Source organism: Crocodylus siamensis, chromosome 1 (assembly GCF_052110815.1).
Source record: "Crocodylus siamensis isolate JL-2025a chromosome 1, ASM5211081v1, whole genome shotgun sequence".
NCBI lineage: Eukaryota > Metazoa > Chordata > Crocodylia > Crocodylidae > Crocodylus > Crocodylus siamensis.
The window spans coordinates 253,962,832-253,976,024 of record NC_143395.1 but is presented as its reverse complement, the minus strand read 5'-3'; the positions used below and the strand labels follow the sequence as shown (position 1 = coordinate 253,976,024).

Here is a 13,193-nt window from a genome sequence, read left to right as displayed (position 1 = left end):
GCCAGAACCGGGATCAGAACCAGTGGACTAGGGAAAAGCTGGCTGAGGAACTGAGGCTTGGGGTTCACTTAAGGTCAAGTAGCCCCAGACTTACTCGAGGTCACTGGTGCAAGGAAAAAGAAAAAAAAAAAAAAAAGCCTGGTGGCAAGGAGACGGCCAGGAAAAGAGAGAGGCAGAAACCTGGGAGCTTGGGACTGGAAACTGAGGCAGACAGCTGAGTTACTGGGGGGCTGGGGCAGATAAATGGTGGCAAAGAGGAGACAGCCAGGAAAGAAACTGAGGCAGAAACCTGGTTGCTCAGGGGAAAAGGCAGTGGGGATAAGGCAGTGGCAAAGAAACAGGGGGTTTGGAGGCAGAGAAGAGCTCAGTACAGGTGTTGGAGGTGGCAGTGAGCCAGAAGCAGGAGAGGGGGAAATAGGACAGAAGCTAGAGCGGCGAGGAACAGGGATTGGAGCAGGGCTGAACCGTAGAAAAGCAAAAACCAAGTCAGGGGTCCAAATAACAGGTTTATTAAACAGACAGTACACTATACAGCCCCATGAATTTATTGGTTCTCACATGCACACAATGGCAGCAGGAGAAAGACTCAGTGGAAGGGTTGGAGTCCAGGTAGGGCTACCTATCCAGTCTGGAAAGTGGTCCTTGTTCAGTAGGTGCTGTCCAGAGGAGGGTTGCTGGCAGGGCCTCTGGGTGGGTAGGTGGTGTGGCATGGTGCTGGTCCAGATGGAGAGGGCATCCCAAGGAGTCAGTCTTCACCACCCCTTTTTATGGGGCAGACTACCTCTGATTTCCTACGGGGAGGGCCTGTCCAGGCAAGGTCAGTCCTGTTCCAGAGGGCTCCAGGTGTTCTTACTGAGCATGTGCAGCCTTGGCACAATGGTGGGTTGCCTCATCTTTAGTTTCTTGAATGCTGAGGGTGGTTCCAATGGCTGGGTCATTGGTACAGGTATTGGTGTTGATTGTTTGGTCATTCAGAGGGAGGTATTTTTAGACCTACTGCCATTGTCTCTCAAGCACCCTCATTCATCCCCATTTTTTCAGAAACCAAGTTACATAGGAGGGGTAGGTGTGAGTCATAGGTTACACAACCGGGCATGGGGATAAGATGGAGGCTTGACATTACAAGATGGAAACTTGACATGACTTATGCTAACTTACATATATAGGCCTAAAACAGTAATCACACAATATAAAAGCAATAAAAAAAATTAATCAATACAAACATAATAATTATCACTTATAAAACAGTGGATACCTATATCCAAATAGCAGGGTACTTATTTGCAAAGAGGGGAAAGAAAAATAAAACTTGCTACCTAAAATAAAATGTTAAAGCTTATCTTACATCTTAGCTTACTTAAACTTATCTATACAGAATAGAGAGGGAGAGAATAAGTAAGAAATGGTTGGGGAAGGGGAGGGAATGTATTTTAAAATAATTAAAAAGAAGAAAAACTGGGGGTTTTGCTACAATGTCTCCTCCTGATTTACTCATCTTGGACCTCAGTGATCTTCCAAGGACTCCCCAAAAACTGTTTTTCCTGGATGTTAATCAATTTCTTGATATGTTCCAACTTAGTAGAAATTAATAACCTCCTGTTACTCAGGAAGGTAATTCAATCAAAATTGTGACTTTCTGATAACCAATAACAAACAGTTTGATTAACAAGGCTCAAACCACCGTTTCCCAGGTGGCCTCTGTAGTAGGCCATACTTCTGGCCAGCCTGTGGCTACATCCACAGCTACTAATATATATATTTTCCCTTCACTCGCCTTTAAGGGCCCCACAAAATCCGTTTGCCACTCCTCTCCCGGCTCTTGGGCTCAAACGTCTACCTGCCCCCTCCCTGGGTATGGGGATCGTCGGTGAGTGCTGCAAGCTGGACATTTTTCCAGGGCCTGTCACGCCTCCACCTCCATAGCCCTCCCTCCCTCCTGCCGAAGTCTCCTCTGCATCCCTTTACCCCTTTCATGGGCAAATGCATGGGCTGCCCATACTGTCTCCAGAGAGTTGATGCGGGAAGGGCGCATCAGCAAGTCCACCTTGGTGTTCACAATTGCTTCTGGAGAACCATCCCCTTGATGTCCAGCCACATGTCGGATAGCCACCAATATTTGTCTACTCATCTCCAAATATGTTGCCAGATTTCTATTCCCCAAACAGGTCTACTTTTCAAGTGCCATCCAGCCCTTTTCCAATAAGAGATCCATTTGGTGGCCCCCTTAGCACATACCCAACTATCCGTATACACTCTTATTTCTGTCCAACCCTTATCAATCTCATAAGCAATTGCTTCTTTTACAGCCTTCAATTCTGCTAACTGGGCACTCCCATATTCTCCAGAGAAGGGGCAGTACCAAGCCCAAACTGCCATTACACCATCCACCGCTCTATCGGTAAACAGGGCTTGAGGATCCGCAGGGTCACATCTTTCTGCAGAGGTTATTGGGCTTATAGCCTCCCCCTCTGCATGCGTCTCTAACGAAGGGAGTACTGGATTTTTCAACATTCCCCCTGCCTCCCAATGCGGGTACCCAGCTACCTGTAGGCTCCACTTTAACCACTGGGTTTGGTGGGGGGGACCCTGCAGGCGGGCCATTCCTTAAGGTGGTCAATATCCCAGGCCATGCTCTAATCCTCAGGGGGGCATCTCTCACCAATCTCTCCCCCTTCTCTAGTCCAAAAACCACTGCTAACGTTTCCTTTTGAAGTGGCTCATAACGGGCTTCTGTATCAGCTATGCCAATAACTCCCAATTCTCCCACCTTTGTTGACTTCGCTGATATAACACTGCACTGATGGTATCCCCCCGGGCCCCTGCCTCCAAATATTTGGGTGTGCTGTGGTCCAGAGGGAGTAGGGATGGGCTCTCTAACATAGCCCACAGCATTTCTTGGCAAACCCTTTCTTCCTCTTCTCCCCATGCCCACGGGTCACCTTTAGCATCCAATAGAGAGGGTGTGCCAGGCTCACGAAGTCAGGTACCGCCGCCCAGCACCATCCTATCAATCCCAAATAGGACTGCAGTTTTTTTCCAAGTGCAGGGTGGGGGGAGTTGGGCTAATGCTTCTTTAGTTTGTTCTAGGATTCCCAAGCCTCAGGCATCCAACTGCATACCCAGGTACCTTACTGAGCGCTGCACCCATTTAAACTTCCTTTTATCTACCCGAAACCCTGCTGGCCCTAGAGCTTGTAGTACCTGGTGGGAGATATCAGCATGTTCCCCGAGAGTGTTTGCCCAAATTAAAATATCATTCACCCAGCTTTGAACACACGGCAGGGAGTCAAGTGCCTTGTGCACTTGTTGGTGTGCTAGTATTGGCAAATTGAACCAGCCCTGGGGCAGGCGCAGTGGCCGGTACTGTTTTCCTCTGAACATAAAAGCAAACATGTCTTGGTCGCTTTCCTGCACTGGAATTGCCCAGAAAAAGTTTGAGATGTTGATTACAGTAAAATGGGAAGCACCTCCCCTTTGAGCCACATCCCACATTTCGGGAAGGGTGCTGACGACCGGACCCAGTTTTTTTGTCCTTTTATTTACCTCATGATAATCTATTACCATTCTCCACTTTCCACTAGCCTTTTGGATGGGCCATGAAGGGGCGTTCTATTGGGAAATGGTGGGTTCTACAACCGTGGCCTGCAGAAGTCCCTGAACCATTTCACTTGCATCCTCTTTGGCCTCAGGCATCAAAGGGTAGGGACATACAAAACGTGGTCTTACTCCTTCTTCTAATTCAATTTGTATTTCTTCTTTGGTACATCCCACTCTGAATGGAACCATGGTCTGTCTCTAAGCAAGGGCGCTTCCTTTTCTAGGGCCATCACCCTCCAGCGGGATCCATCTATAATTCAGTGACTCAAAACACTGGTTCCCAATATCCACAACAGGAGTCAGGTAGCAGTCATTAACATGGGGATCTCCTGGCTCCCTAATTTTACCATGCCTTTTCTTTCCCATCCTTTAAACGCTCCTCCCCCCACCCCTTTAATCATCACTGGACGTCCATTTGGGGCAGGGGGGCGTAACCATTGGAATATCGTAACCTTTGCCCCGGCATCCATCAGAAACCATCCTTCCACCTCACCTCCTTCAATCTTAATATGGGCGAAAAGGTACCACCTAGAGTCCCCGGGGATTTGTCCCACTGGAAGTGAAGAGAGGGGTGTTCTTTTATGATCAGGTCACAAAAGCATTGGATGCAGGTGTTGCCGTGGACGTAGTCTTTCTCGACTTCAGCAAGGCCTTTGACATCATCTCCCACCCCATCCTCATTACAAAACTAAGAGACTGTGGCATTAATGCCTACACAGTCAGATGGACTGCAGATTAGCTGAAGGGTCGTACTCAGAGGGTGGCAGTGGACGGGTCATATTCAACCTGGGGGGAAGTGGGCAGCGGAGTCCCCCAGGGCTCGGTCCAACGTCTTCATCAGGGACTTGGACGAGGGGGTAAAAAGCACCCTGTTCAAATTTGCTGATGACACTAAGATGTGGGCACGCTAGAAGGAAGGAATAGGCTACAATTAGACCTAGACAGGTTACGGGGTGGGCGGATGAGAATAGGATGGGAGTCAACACTGACAAGTGCTAGGTGCTGCACCTGGGGAGGAAGAACCAACAGCATACCTACAGGCTGGGAAGCTCCCTTCTCGTCAGTACAGAGGCAGAAAAGGATCTTGGAGTCATCACTGATGCCAAGATGAACATGGGCCAACAGTGTGGGGATGCAGTCAGGAAGGCCAACTGCACCTTGTCATGCATCCACAGATGCATCTCAAGCAGGTCCAAGGAGGTGATACTCCCCCTCTACGCGGCACTGGTCAGCCACAGCTGGAGTATTGCGTCCAGTTCTGGGCGCCACACTTCAAGAGGAATGTGGACAACATGGAGAGGGTCCAGAAGAGGGCCACTCACATGATCAGGGGGCAGCAGTGCAGGCCCTACGAGGAGAGGCTATGGGACCTGAACCTATTCAGCCTCCACAAGAGAAGGCTGAGGGGGGATCTAGTGGCCTGTTACAAACTAGTCAGAGGGGACCAGCAGGCATTGAGGGAGTCCCTGTTCCCCTGTGTACTACCAGGAGTGACCAGGAATAACTGTTACAAGCTGGCAGAGGGTAAATTCAGATTAGACATCAGAAGGCGCTACTTCACTGTCAGGGTAGCTAGGATCTGGAACCAACTTCCAAGCGAAGTGGTGCTGGCTCCTACCTTGGGGGTCTTTAAGACAAGGCTTGACAATCACCTTGCTGGGGTCATTTGACCCCAGTACTCTTTCCTGCCATAGCAGGGGGTCAGACTTGATGATCTGCTCAGGTCCCTTCCAACCCTACAAACTCTGAAACTATGCTCTATGGGGATTCCTCTCTCCTTCAGCTCCTTCCAGAGCTGGTGGTGGGGGATCTTTTTCTTCAGATCAGTTGGCAACCCCCTTACTACTGCCACTTGTTTCAATTTTGGGTGCTCCCCTGTCAAATTAATCAGGGTCTCCAGTCCTTTTATAATTTCTGCCACGGGATGATTCATCCAGGCAGCATAGCACTGTAGCAGAATATCCTGTAAGAGACAAGATCCCTTACGAAGGGTCCTCTCCCAAGCGGCCCCAATGACTACAACCTGCAGGGTGTCTGCGTCCAAGGTCCCTCCCAAGGCCACCTCGATAAATGCATCCCCACTTAACTGTTCTACTGATTGCGGCCAATCTATCCATTCAGGCTCTCTAGTGTGCCAGTCCTTGGTAAACTCCCAAGCTTCCAAGGTCCCTAGTGCAATGCCCATTAATTGGTAAGCATAAAACCCCGAGACCCTTGGGTTTACCTTCTGACTGGCCTGTGCTAACTTAAACCAAAATCATCCCAGGGGAATGATAAACACAGTTATTGCCTCTTGGGGAAATATTTATCTGGATCCTGAGCCATTACCCTACTGGCCCAGGAGGCCCAAGTCTCTTTTGGGTCCTCTACCCAGGCTGGCAGTTCAACCTGGAAACCTGCGGGCTTCCATGGGACTACCTCCCAGTCCTGTAGGGTAAATCCAGGGCCCTCCTGATTCGCTTGATACTTAGACTTCATAACTGCACTTACCTCCAAATCCACAGGAGGGGGTTTACTCTCTAGGGGGAGCCGTCTCCTCCTCCGCTCCCAAAGCAGGCAGAGCAGGTTGGCCTTCCTCACCACTGACTAGATTGGCCACTGCCACCTGTCATTCTCCCCGCCCGCCCCCCCCCCCAACTCTGGATTTAGATCCTCTGTAAGAAAGAAAGCTCCTGCCACCTCCCATAACAAGGATATGGCTCCTTCCAATAACACAGTTTTCACCGCTGGGCAAAAACTCCTTCAACTGTGGAAAGGGACCTAAAGTCCTTTGCCCTGGAGGACATCCATGGGTGTATCCTCCTACTAAGTTCAGAAAGATTTGTGGTTTTTCCCCGGCGTGTGAACATGTCTGCAGCTCCCCAGACGCAGCTGGCTAGGCTGCCCCCTAGGAGGGGTCTCAAAATGCCTGCATTCTCCACCAATTGTCAGGGCTCCCACCCTTCCGAGGGGGGAAGGCGAGTAACCCACAAGTCACATGCCAGGGTCAAAGCAACAAGTACAACTTTTATTGCGAGTAACAGCAAAACGGTCTAACAGTAGCAACTCAATACAAGGGCTTACAAAACTGCTACCATGTCGGGCTGGAGGAAAGGTACACCCCACCCTGTCCTAAGTCATTACCTGACTTGTCTCGGGAACCCCACCCTGTGTCCGGGTGGCGAGACAGTCTCCTTTATCAGGTCCTTAGCCTTGTCCTTCCCCAAAGTGATTCCACCCAGGGTCTAGTTTTCATGACTTTTATACCTTCACTCCTGCTCCCTATCTCTTTGTGTTCTCCAGTCAAAGTAGCTTCTAGCCTTATTATCTTTCATGAATTAGAGCAAAGCTATTGTTTCATGTTGCAAAGCTGTTACTTCGAAGTTCCTCTTTCCAGAGCTGTTGGGTCAGGCAAGAACAGTTACTCTTTCTAATCTTATCCAAAGAACAGCAGATGCATTAGCTCATCATCCCATGGCTCCTGGGTTCCGCAAAGCTGACCCCCACTCTGGGATGCCAGCTTAGCCTCTTCCCAGCACCCTTTTTGGGATGGGCCTTACGTCCTGTTACTTATTGCCCCAGTTTCTCTAAATAGACACAGCTACAAGAACGTTTTGAAGATCCCGAGTTAAAGGATATAAAAGAGGAATGAACCAGATAACAGGGAGCACTTCAAGAACAAGAAATTGTTCTGACAAACTGCTACTGCATCCAGCTGATCTTTTGGTGAACACCTTGAGAAGCTGACAAGACTGAAACTGCCTCTTTGCCTGTACTGGTGAGTAGGGTTGTGAGGCTTCAGATACGGGGCCACTTCGAATGCTTCGGCGTCTGAAGCAGCATGCCCAGAGTGAAGCGCGGGCTCAGTTAAGCTGTCTGAAGCAGTTCGGAGCTTCCAAAGCACTTCGGAAAAGCTTCAGACACCGGAAGTGAAAGTTAGAAAAGGGAGGGGAAGCAGGTGAGGGAGAGAGAAGAGGGGGAGCGGGGGTGGGGGGGGAAGACTGACAAGTGTAGGTGGCCAGTGAGAAGAATTTCTATCTAGCTGCCTTTCCAATGACAGCATCTGGGGGGAGGGACCTAGAAACTGCATAAAAGTCTCTGTTTGGAGGAGTGTTGTGCCTTTTCCTAGCTTGTTCCCTCTCAGGAACTGCATGAGAAAGGAACCCTCAGACTCAAACATTTCAGCTTTCTTGCTTTACTCAGTAGTTGAATTTGCCTGCTCCTTTTTGTTGTTAGAAAGGATTGGGTAGGATTTAGCTTAGCTTAGCTTAGCTATTTGATTACTATTCAATTAATTTTTTTGAATTTATATTTGCTCTTTTTTTATGTGGAAACTTTGAAAAAAGAAAGCTGTGTTTTCCCTGCCAGTATGATCCATCACTGTGCAGGGAGGCACAGAGATTGCATGCATGCACACAATATAAAGAAAAAAAATCAGATATTCATAGGCGAAGAAGACAGGCAGACAGACAGCACACAATTTTTACATAACTCAACACTGAAGCAAACAATCAAAGAGGCCAGTGCACACACGCAACAGAGGGAATAAAACACACAATACAAAAGGACTGACACACACACACAGACCTTTTGCAGCACAGGAAAGATCAATATGAAGTGTGCTGGAAAGGCAGGTGCCAGGTCTTCTGGCAGGGGAGGGGGATTGGGTAGGGGGAGAGCTAGAGCTGCAACCGCCCCTCTCATCTCCCAAAACACAGATGCAGCGGAAGTGCAGTTCATTGGCACAGCTCTGAAAAGTGGTTTGCATTGTAATTTGTTTCCTCAGGATCAGGCCTGAGACTGGAGGTGAAGTGGTTTTTTTGTGAGGAATGTGCCCCCGCAGGTAGCTGGGTTTTGTTGTCTTTGATAGATTCTGGTGTGCAGGTTGTAGGGGTACTAGAGATAGTTGGCAGGTTTTGTGTTTTGAGCTGTAGGAAGTTGGCTTCAGTTCTGGTGATGAGGTTAAGTCCTTGTTTGAATGTACAAATCACTTTTCAGAGCTGGGCCTATGAACTGCACTTCATCAGCCTCCTAGGTGGTAGGTACACAAACTCATCGACTCAATATACACAGTGGAATTCTGGCAAACTGTGACCTAATGGATATCTGACACCCCAGGCACCTGTGCACTTTTACCTGCACTGCTACATCCCCCTTTCCCCACTACACCCCACCTCAGCCTGTCCCTCACCCCCTGATGCCTCAATTTCCATTTTCACTGACTGGCTGTCTTGCCTGCATTGCAGGCCAGGCCTGCCTCTAGCTTCTTTACTATTCCTTCCATCCAGGACCAACTGCAAGTACTTCCTCAGCCTGACAAAGGGGTTTTTAACCCTAAAGCTTCCAAAGATACATTTTTTTAAGTACTCCTTTTTGTTCACAATACACATATAGACATAAAACACAAGATAAGCCACCACACACCATGAGTAACATCATATGTCCAACACAACACAACATCTTTACTTCTTGCTGTCAATTCCTTTATAAAAAGGAAGGCTTTGTGACAGTTGCATTTGGGTACCTTTGATGCTGCTGCTGAGCCAGCTAAATTATTTTACCTGTTGTCATGTAAAGTGGTGGACCGGGCGTGAGGCTGTAGGGGAGGAGAAAGCCTCATTGGGGCACACTGCTGTGCTGTGCAGAGGCCCCAGTGCCAGGAAGGGCGCACCTTCACACACACACACACACACACACACACACACAAAAGTTTTGCCTGCCAGGAGCTTGAGGTGAAGGGCTCCAGAAGACAGACTCCCCCATTGAGAGAGACACAGCTGGCAGGCTTCATGGCTTGGTAGGGCCCAGCACCCAGGCCTGCACTAGATTCCACCCCGTGTGCCTTAAGACAGACGTGGTCACCCAAGCACCCACCTAAATCATGAGTTTTGCCTATCAGCAGCTTGAGGTGCAGTTCTCCCCAAACCCCTGCACCTATCTTCTTGAAATCTGGCATGCTTCGTGACCTCACCAGGGGCCACCACTCCTGCAGTTTTCACCTCCCCCCCCATGGTGTAACATATAGACGTGACATGAGTTTTGCTTTCAAGAATTTGGGGTGCAGGTTCCCCCAAACCCCTACACCTATCTTCTTGAAACTTGGCAGTCTTCATGCTCTCAGCAGAGGCTACCATCCCTGCATGTTTCACTCAAACCATAGACAAAACAGCAAAATTATAGATATTTCATTGATCTCCCATTATAGCCTATGGCTGGATCTCTGAGGCAGCTCCAAAGCTTCAGCGCCGCTTCGGCTGGATTGAAGTGGCAAACCAATCCAGAGGTCTGGATCGGATCGCTGACATCCAAAGCAGCTGGATCAAATACCTGCTTACTTGCACAGGCCTACTGGTGAGATCCTAGGACTTCTACAGCTAAATATACTGGACTTAACTTTGATTTAGGCTCATTTAATAGTGAATAGCTGTAGTAAATAAAGCCTTTCTGTCATTTATTGAACAAGCTGTAGTTTCAATCCTTTATACAGTAGTCCTGAATCCCATTTCATCACTTGACACCAGTTCTTAGCTTTTATTCTTTTTTGACTACAGAGAAAAATAACAGAGAAATTCTTCTGTTGCAAAGGACTCAGAAAGACCATAACAGGTCAGAATCCTTTTGACCTTATGGATTCCTATTTGAAATCTCTGGGTTAATTTGTAAGTCATGTTTGCGCCTAACAGTGGTAATACTGTGCAGCACCTTGTAACACCCCTGAAAGAATTCCAAGTTACTCGGGTTGAGAATCACTAGATTAGACTATGGCATACACACGCACACGATTTTGGAATGCTTCAAATCACATTGTGTGAAAAACCCATTATTTACAACATTTAAAACTATTGGGTAAACCACTTGAGAACATACAGTAAGGGACAAGTGTACAGAGAAGCAGGTGCATGTGATAAGATGGCTTTATAGGTTTGCTTTAAATTCAATTAATTTATGTAAATATGACTTTGAGACTTTGGATTCAGCCCTAGCAAATATATGGAAAAATTCCAATTAGATGTACAACATCACAAATTAGAACTATACTTGGAAAATCCCAGGTCTGTTGGGTAGTGCACCGTACCACCACAAGAAAACGCAGGTAATGTATTATGTTGTGCCAAAAAGCAACCTAATTTCCCTTTAAATATTAAAATAAATGAGATATAGCAGGATGCCTCATTTATTCTCTTTGTCTTTGGCTATTTATTTGCTCTGTTATGGCAATTTAGGGGTACAAGTTATGACCCTCCAGTCCAACAGCCTATGTTCATCAGAATTGCTATTAGCTCCATGCTCATCAGCTTTGTAGACTTATGCAGTTGTTCTGTCAACATTTCTAAAGACTATAAGCCTACTAAAGTAGTGCATACCAAATATGGATTGCAAGTGCACAAATCAGCAAATGCTGGACTTAATCTTACCTTCTTAGGTTCCAAATGATAATTCGTGTTCCTTTTTTCCCCAGGATAGCATCAAGCTCTGCCAATAACTTATCTTCAGAAGAGAACAAAGAATGTGTCAGAAGGGCTTTCAGGTTGCCTCTGGATTCTCCTGGGTTAATCATCTGACGTAAAAACTAAGTTAAAGAATTAAACAGTATCTACAATTTTAAATAATTTTTAACACAAGCTTCTTCAACAGAGCTAATGTATGCCTGGGGTCTTATCTCATTTGTCTCAAAGTTGTTGCAAGCTTGATGTTTATATTCAACCATATAATTATAACCTCTTTTCTTCTTTTTTGTAAGCAGGATAAGTATGGCTACAACATTTCCATCTTCTGTAAGAGCATGAATAACTGGGGGAGGGTGGGTGTACAGTTGCACTTTTCCACCCACCCTCTTTGAGTCCTAGTTCAAACAAAGTTTAAAACCAACAACCTGGCAATGGCAGCAGTGTCTCTATTCAGGCAGCAGTGAAGGACTCACTTGACTTCATGGCTCATTATAATCCACCTGATTCCTTCTAAACTCTTCATTCAATTGGTGTTAATGACCCTCTCTCCTTTTTAACAATCTCATTGTTCCATTAATTAAGGTAGTCTTTCTTCTGCAATTTTATTGCTTGTTAGCTGCTCCTGGTAATATAGCTCTTATTTCACAGCCCTGTGAATTTTTTTTAAACTAGCTAAAAATATTAAATCAGAAGTAGAAACCTTAATTCTGGTGAATATTAACTTGGGTGTGGAAATACCTTTCAATGAAGCATTGGATGCACTGTCAGGGTGCTCACAAAGGCTAGATTTTGTTTTAGGAATCTGAAGAAAGAGATGTATATTTAATTCTAATGACAAGAGGACTAAAAATGCAACATATTTTGATTATTTTTGAATAGTTTGTTGTGTTTTTATACATAATACATGGTATAGCAAATTAACTCACATTCCAATAAAAGTTACATTTGTTTTTGCTTCAATTTTAACTGAATAATATAGCCCTGGAGCCCTAGTAAAACTTCTGGTTTATTTTTAACTAGAAAAATATGTGCAATTACCACACCATCTGCACAGCCCTCATTCCCGTTTCAAAATCCTAGATTCATCCAGTTGTTAATATACTATTTTTACATTTGCAAATACACCATTCTGAAACAGTGAAAAGGATATGTTGCCTGTCGAATGACACTATAGGAACCATGACATGCTCGGCTTTTATAGCTTCCAGGTAGGTCTGAGATAACAGGCCAACACACATAGACTCTCCATTTTTGGTGAAAACAATTGCATCTTTTCCCAGGCGCATGGATCCTGATTTGAATCCATTTCCATACAGCCCTACTGGAACGCGGCCGTTGACTGCAACTTTGTCACTGAATCCAAAACTGAAACACATTATAAAAAATAGTGCAAGTGTAAAACAACTGTAGAAGACCAATATATCAACATAGACTTAAACAGATGGAGTTAATCTCAATTTTTGAGAACAATGGTTGCAGCACAAAGAAAATGTGAATTTGCTTTACAGGTAGACAAAGCCAAAGATTATTAATGCTATATTGCTAAGATGCTTTGCAGTGTGTGAGCTACTGCTGTCTTTAAATATGCATAACTAAGGGTTTGACAACCTACAGCTCCAGTGCCACACTGAACTCATGAAGAGGTTTAATCTGGCAGCACACAGTTAAATTGGACCTTCTTCCCAACCCCCTCAGGCAGCCTCTCTACTGTTCTCTTGAGCCTGTGCTTATTTTACTGCAGAGGGTCCAGATATTTTCAGAAAGAGCAAATGCAAGTTGCTTAAGCTTTTCAGGGGTGGAGATCTGCAGCCTGTACAAGGGATTGGTCACAAGCTCTGGCCTGCAGGGTCAGAAGTTGCCAACCCCTAGTCTAAGGGATACCATTTGTATGAAATTATGCAATGAGTGCTCCTAAATATTTCTAAGTATCTGATGGCAGTGGTTCTCAACTGTGGTGGTGCAATACTAGCACCACAACCACCACCTCATTGGGGTAAAACTGCCCTGCATATGTCTGTTCTCAGGAGGTGCACTAAAGCTGAATTGAAAAGCAGCTGCAGCAGAAAGGTATGCTAGCCTGCAGCCATTTCTGCTGCAAGTCTTTGCTGTTCAGCTCTGACACGTATCCTGAACACGGAGGTAGGTGTACAGGACAGTTCTACCTGGTGG

At 46.3% G+C, this 13,193-nt stretch overlaps 1 protein-coding gene across 1 annotated transcript in view; it reads right to left on the bottom strand.

Annotated features, from left to right (window-relative positions):
• MORC3 (MORC family CW-type zinc finger 3) overlaps window positions 1-13,193 on the bottom strand; it is a 59,393-nt gene that overhangs the window by 27,034 nt on the left and 19,166 nt on the right. The window contains exons 4-5 of the mRNA XM_090060477.1: window positions 12,177-12,389; window positions 10,992-11,141 (exon numbers count right to left, since the gene is read on the bottom strand). Of these exons, the coding sequence (XP_089916603.1) occupies window positions 10,992-11,141; window positions 12,177-12,389 (363 nt within the window). The remainder of the gene's footprint in view (window positions 1-10,991; window positions 11,142-12,176; window positions 12,390-13,193) is intronic.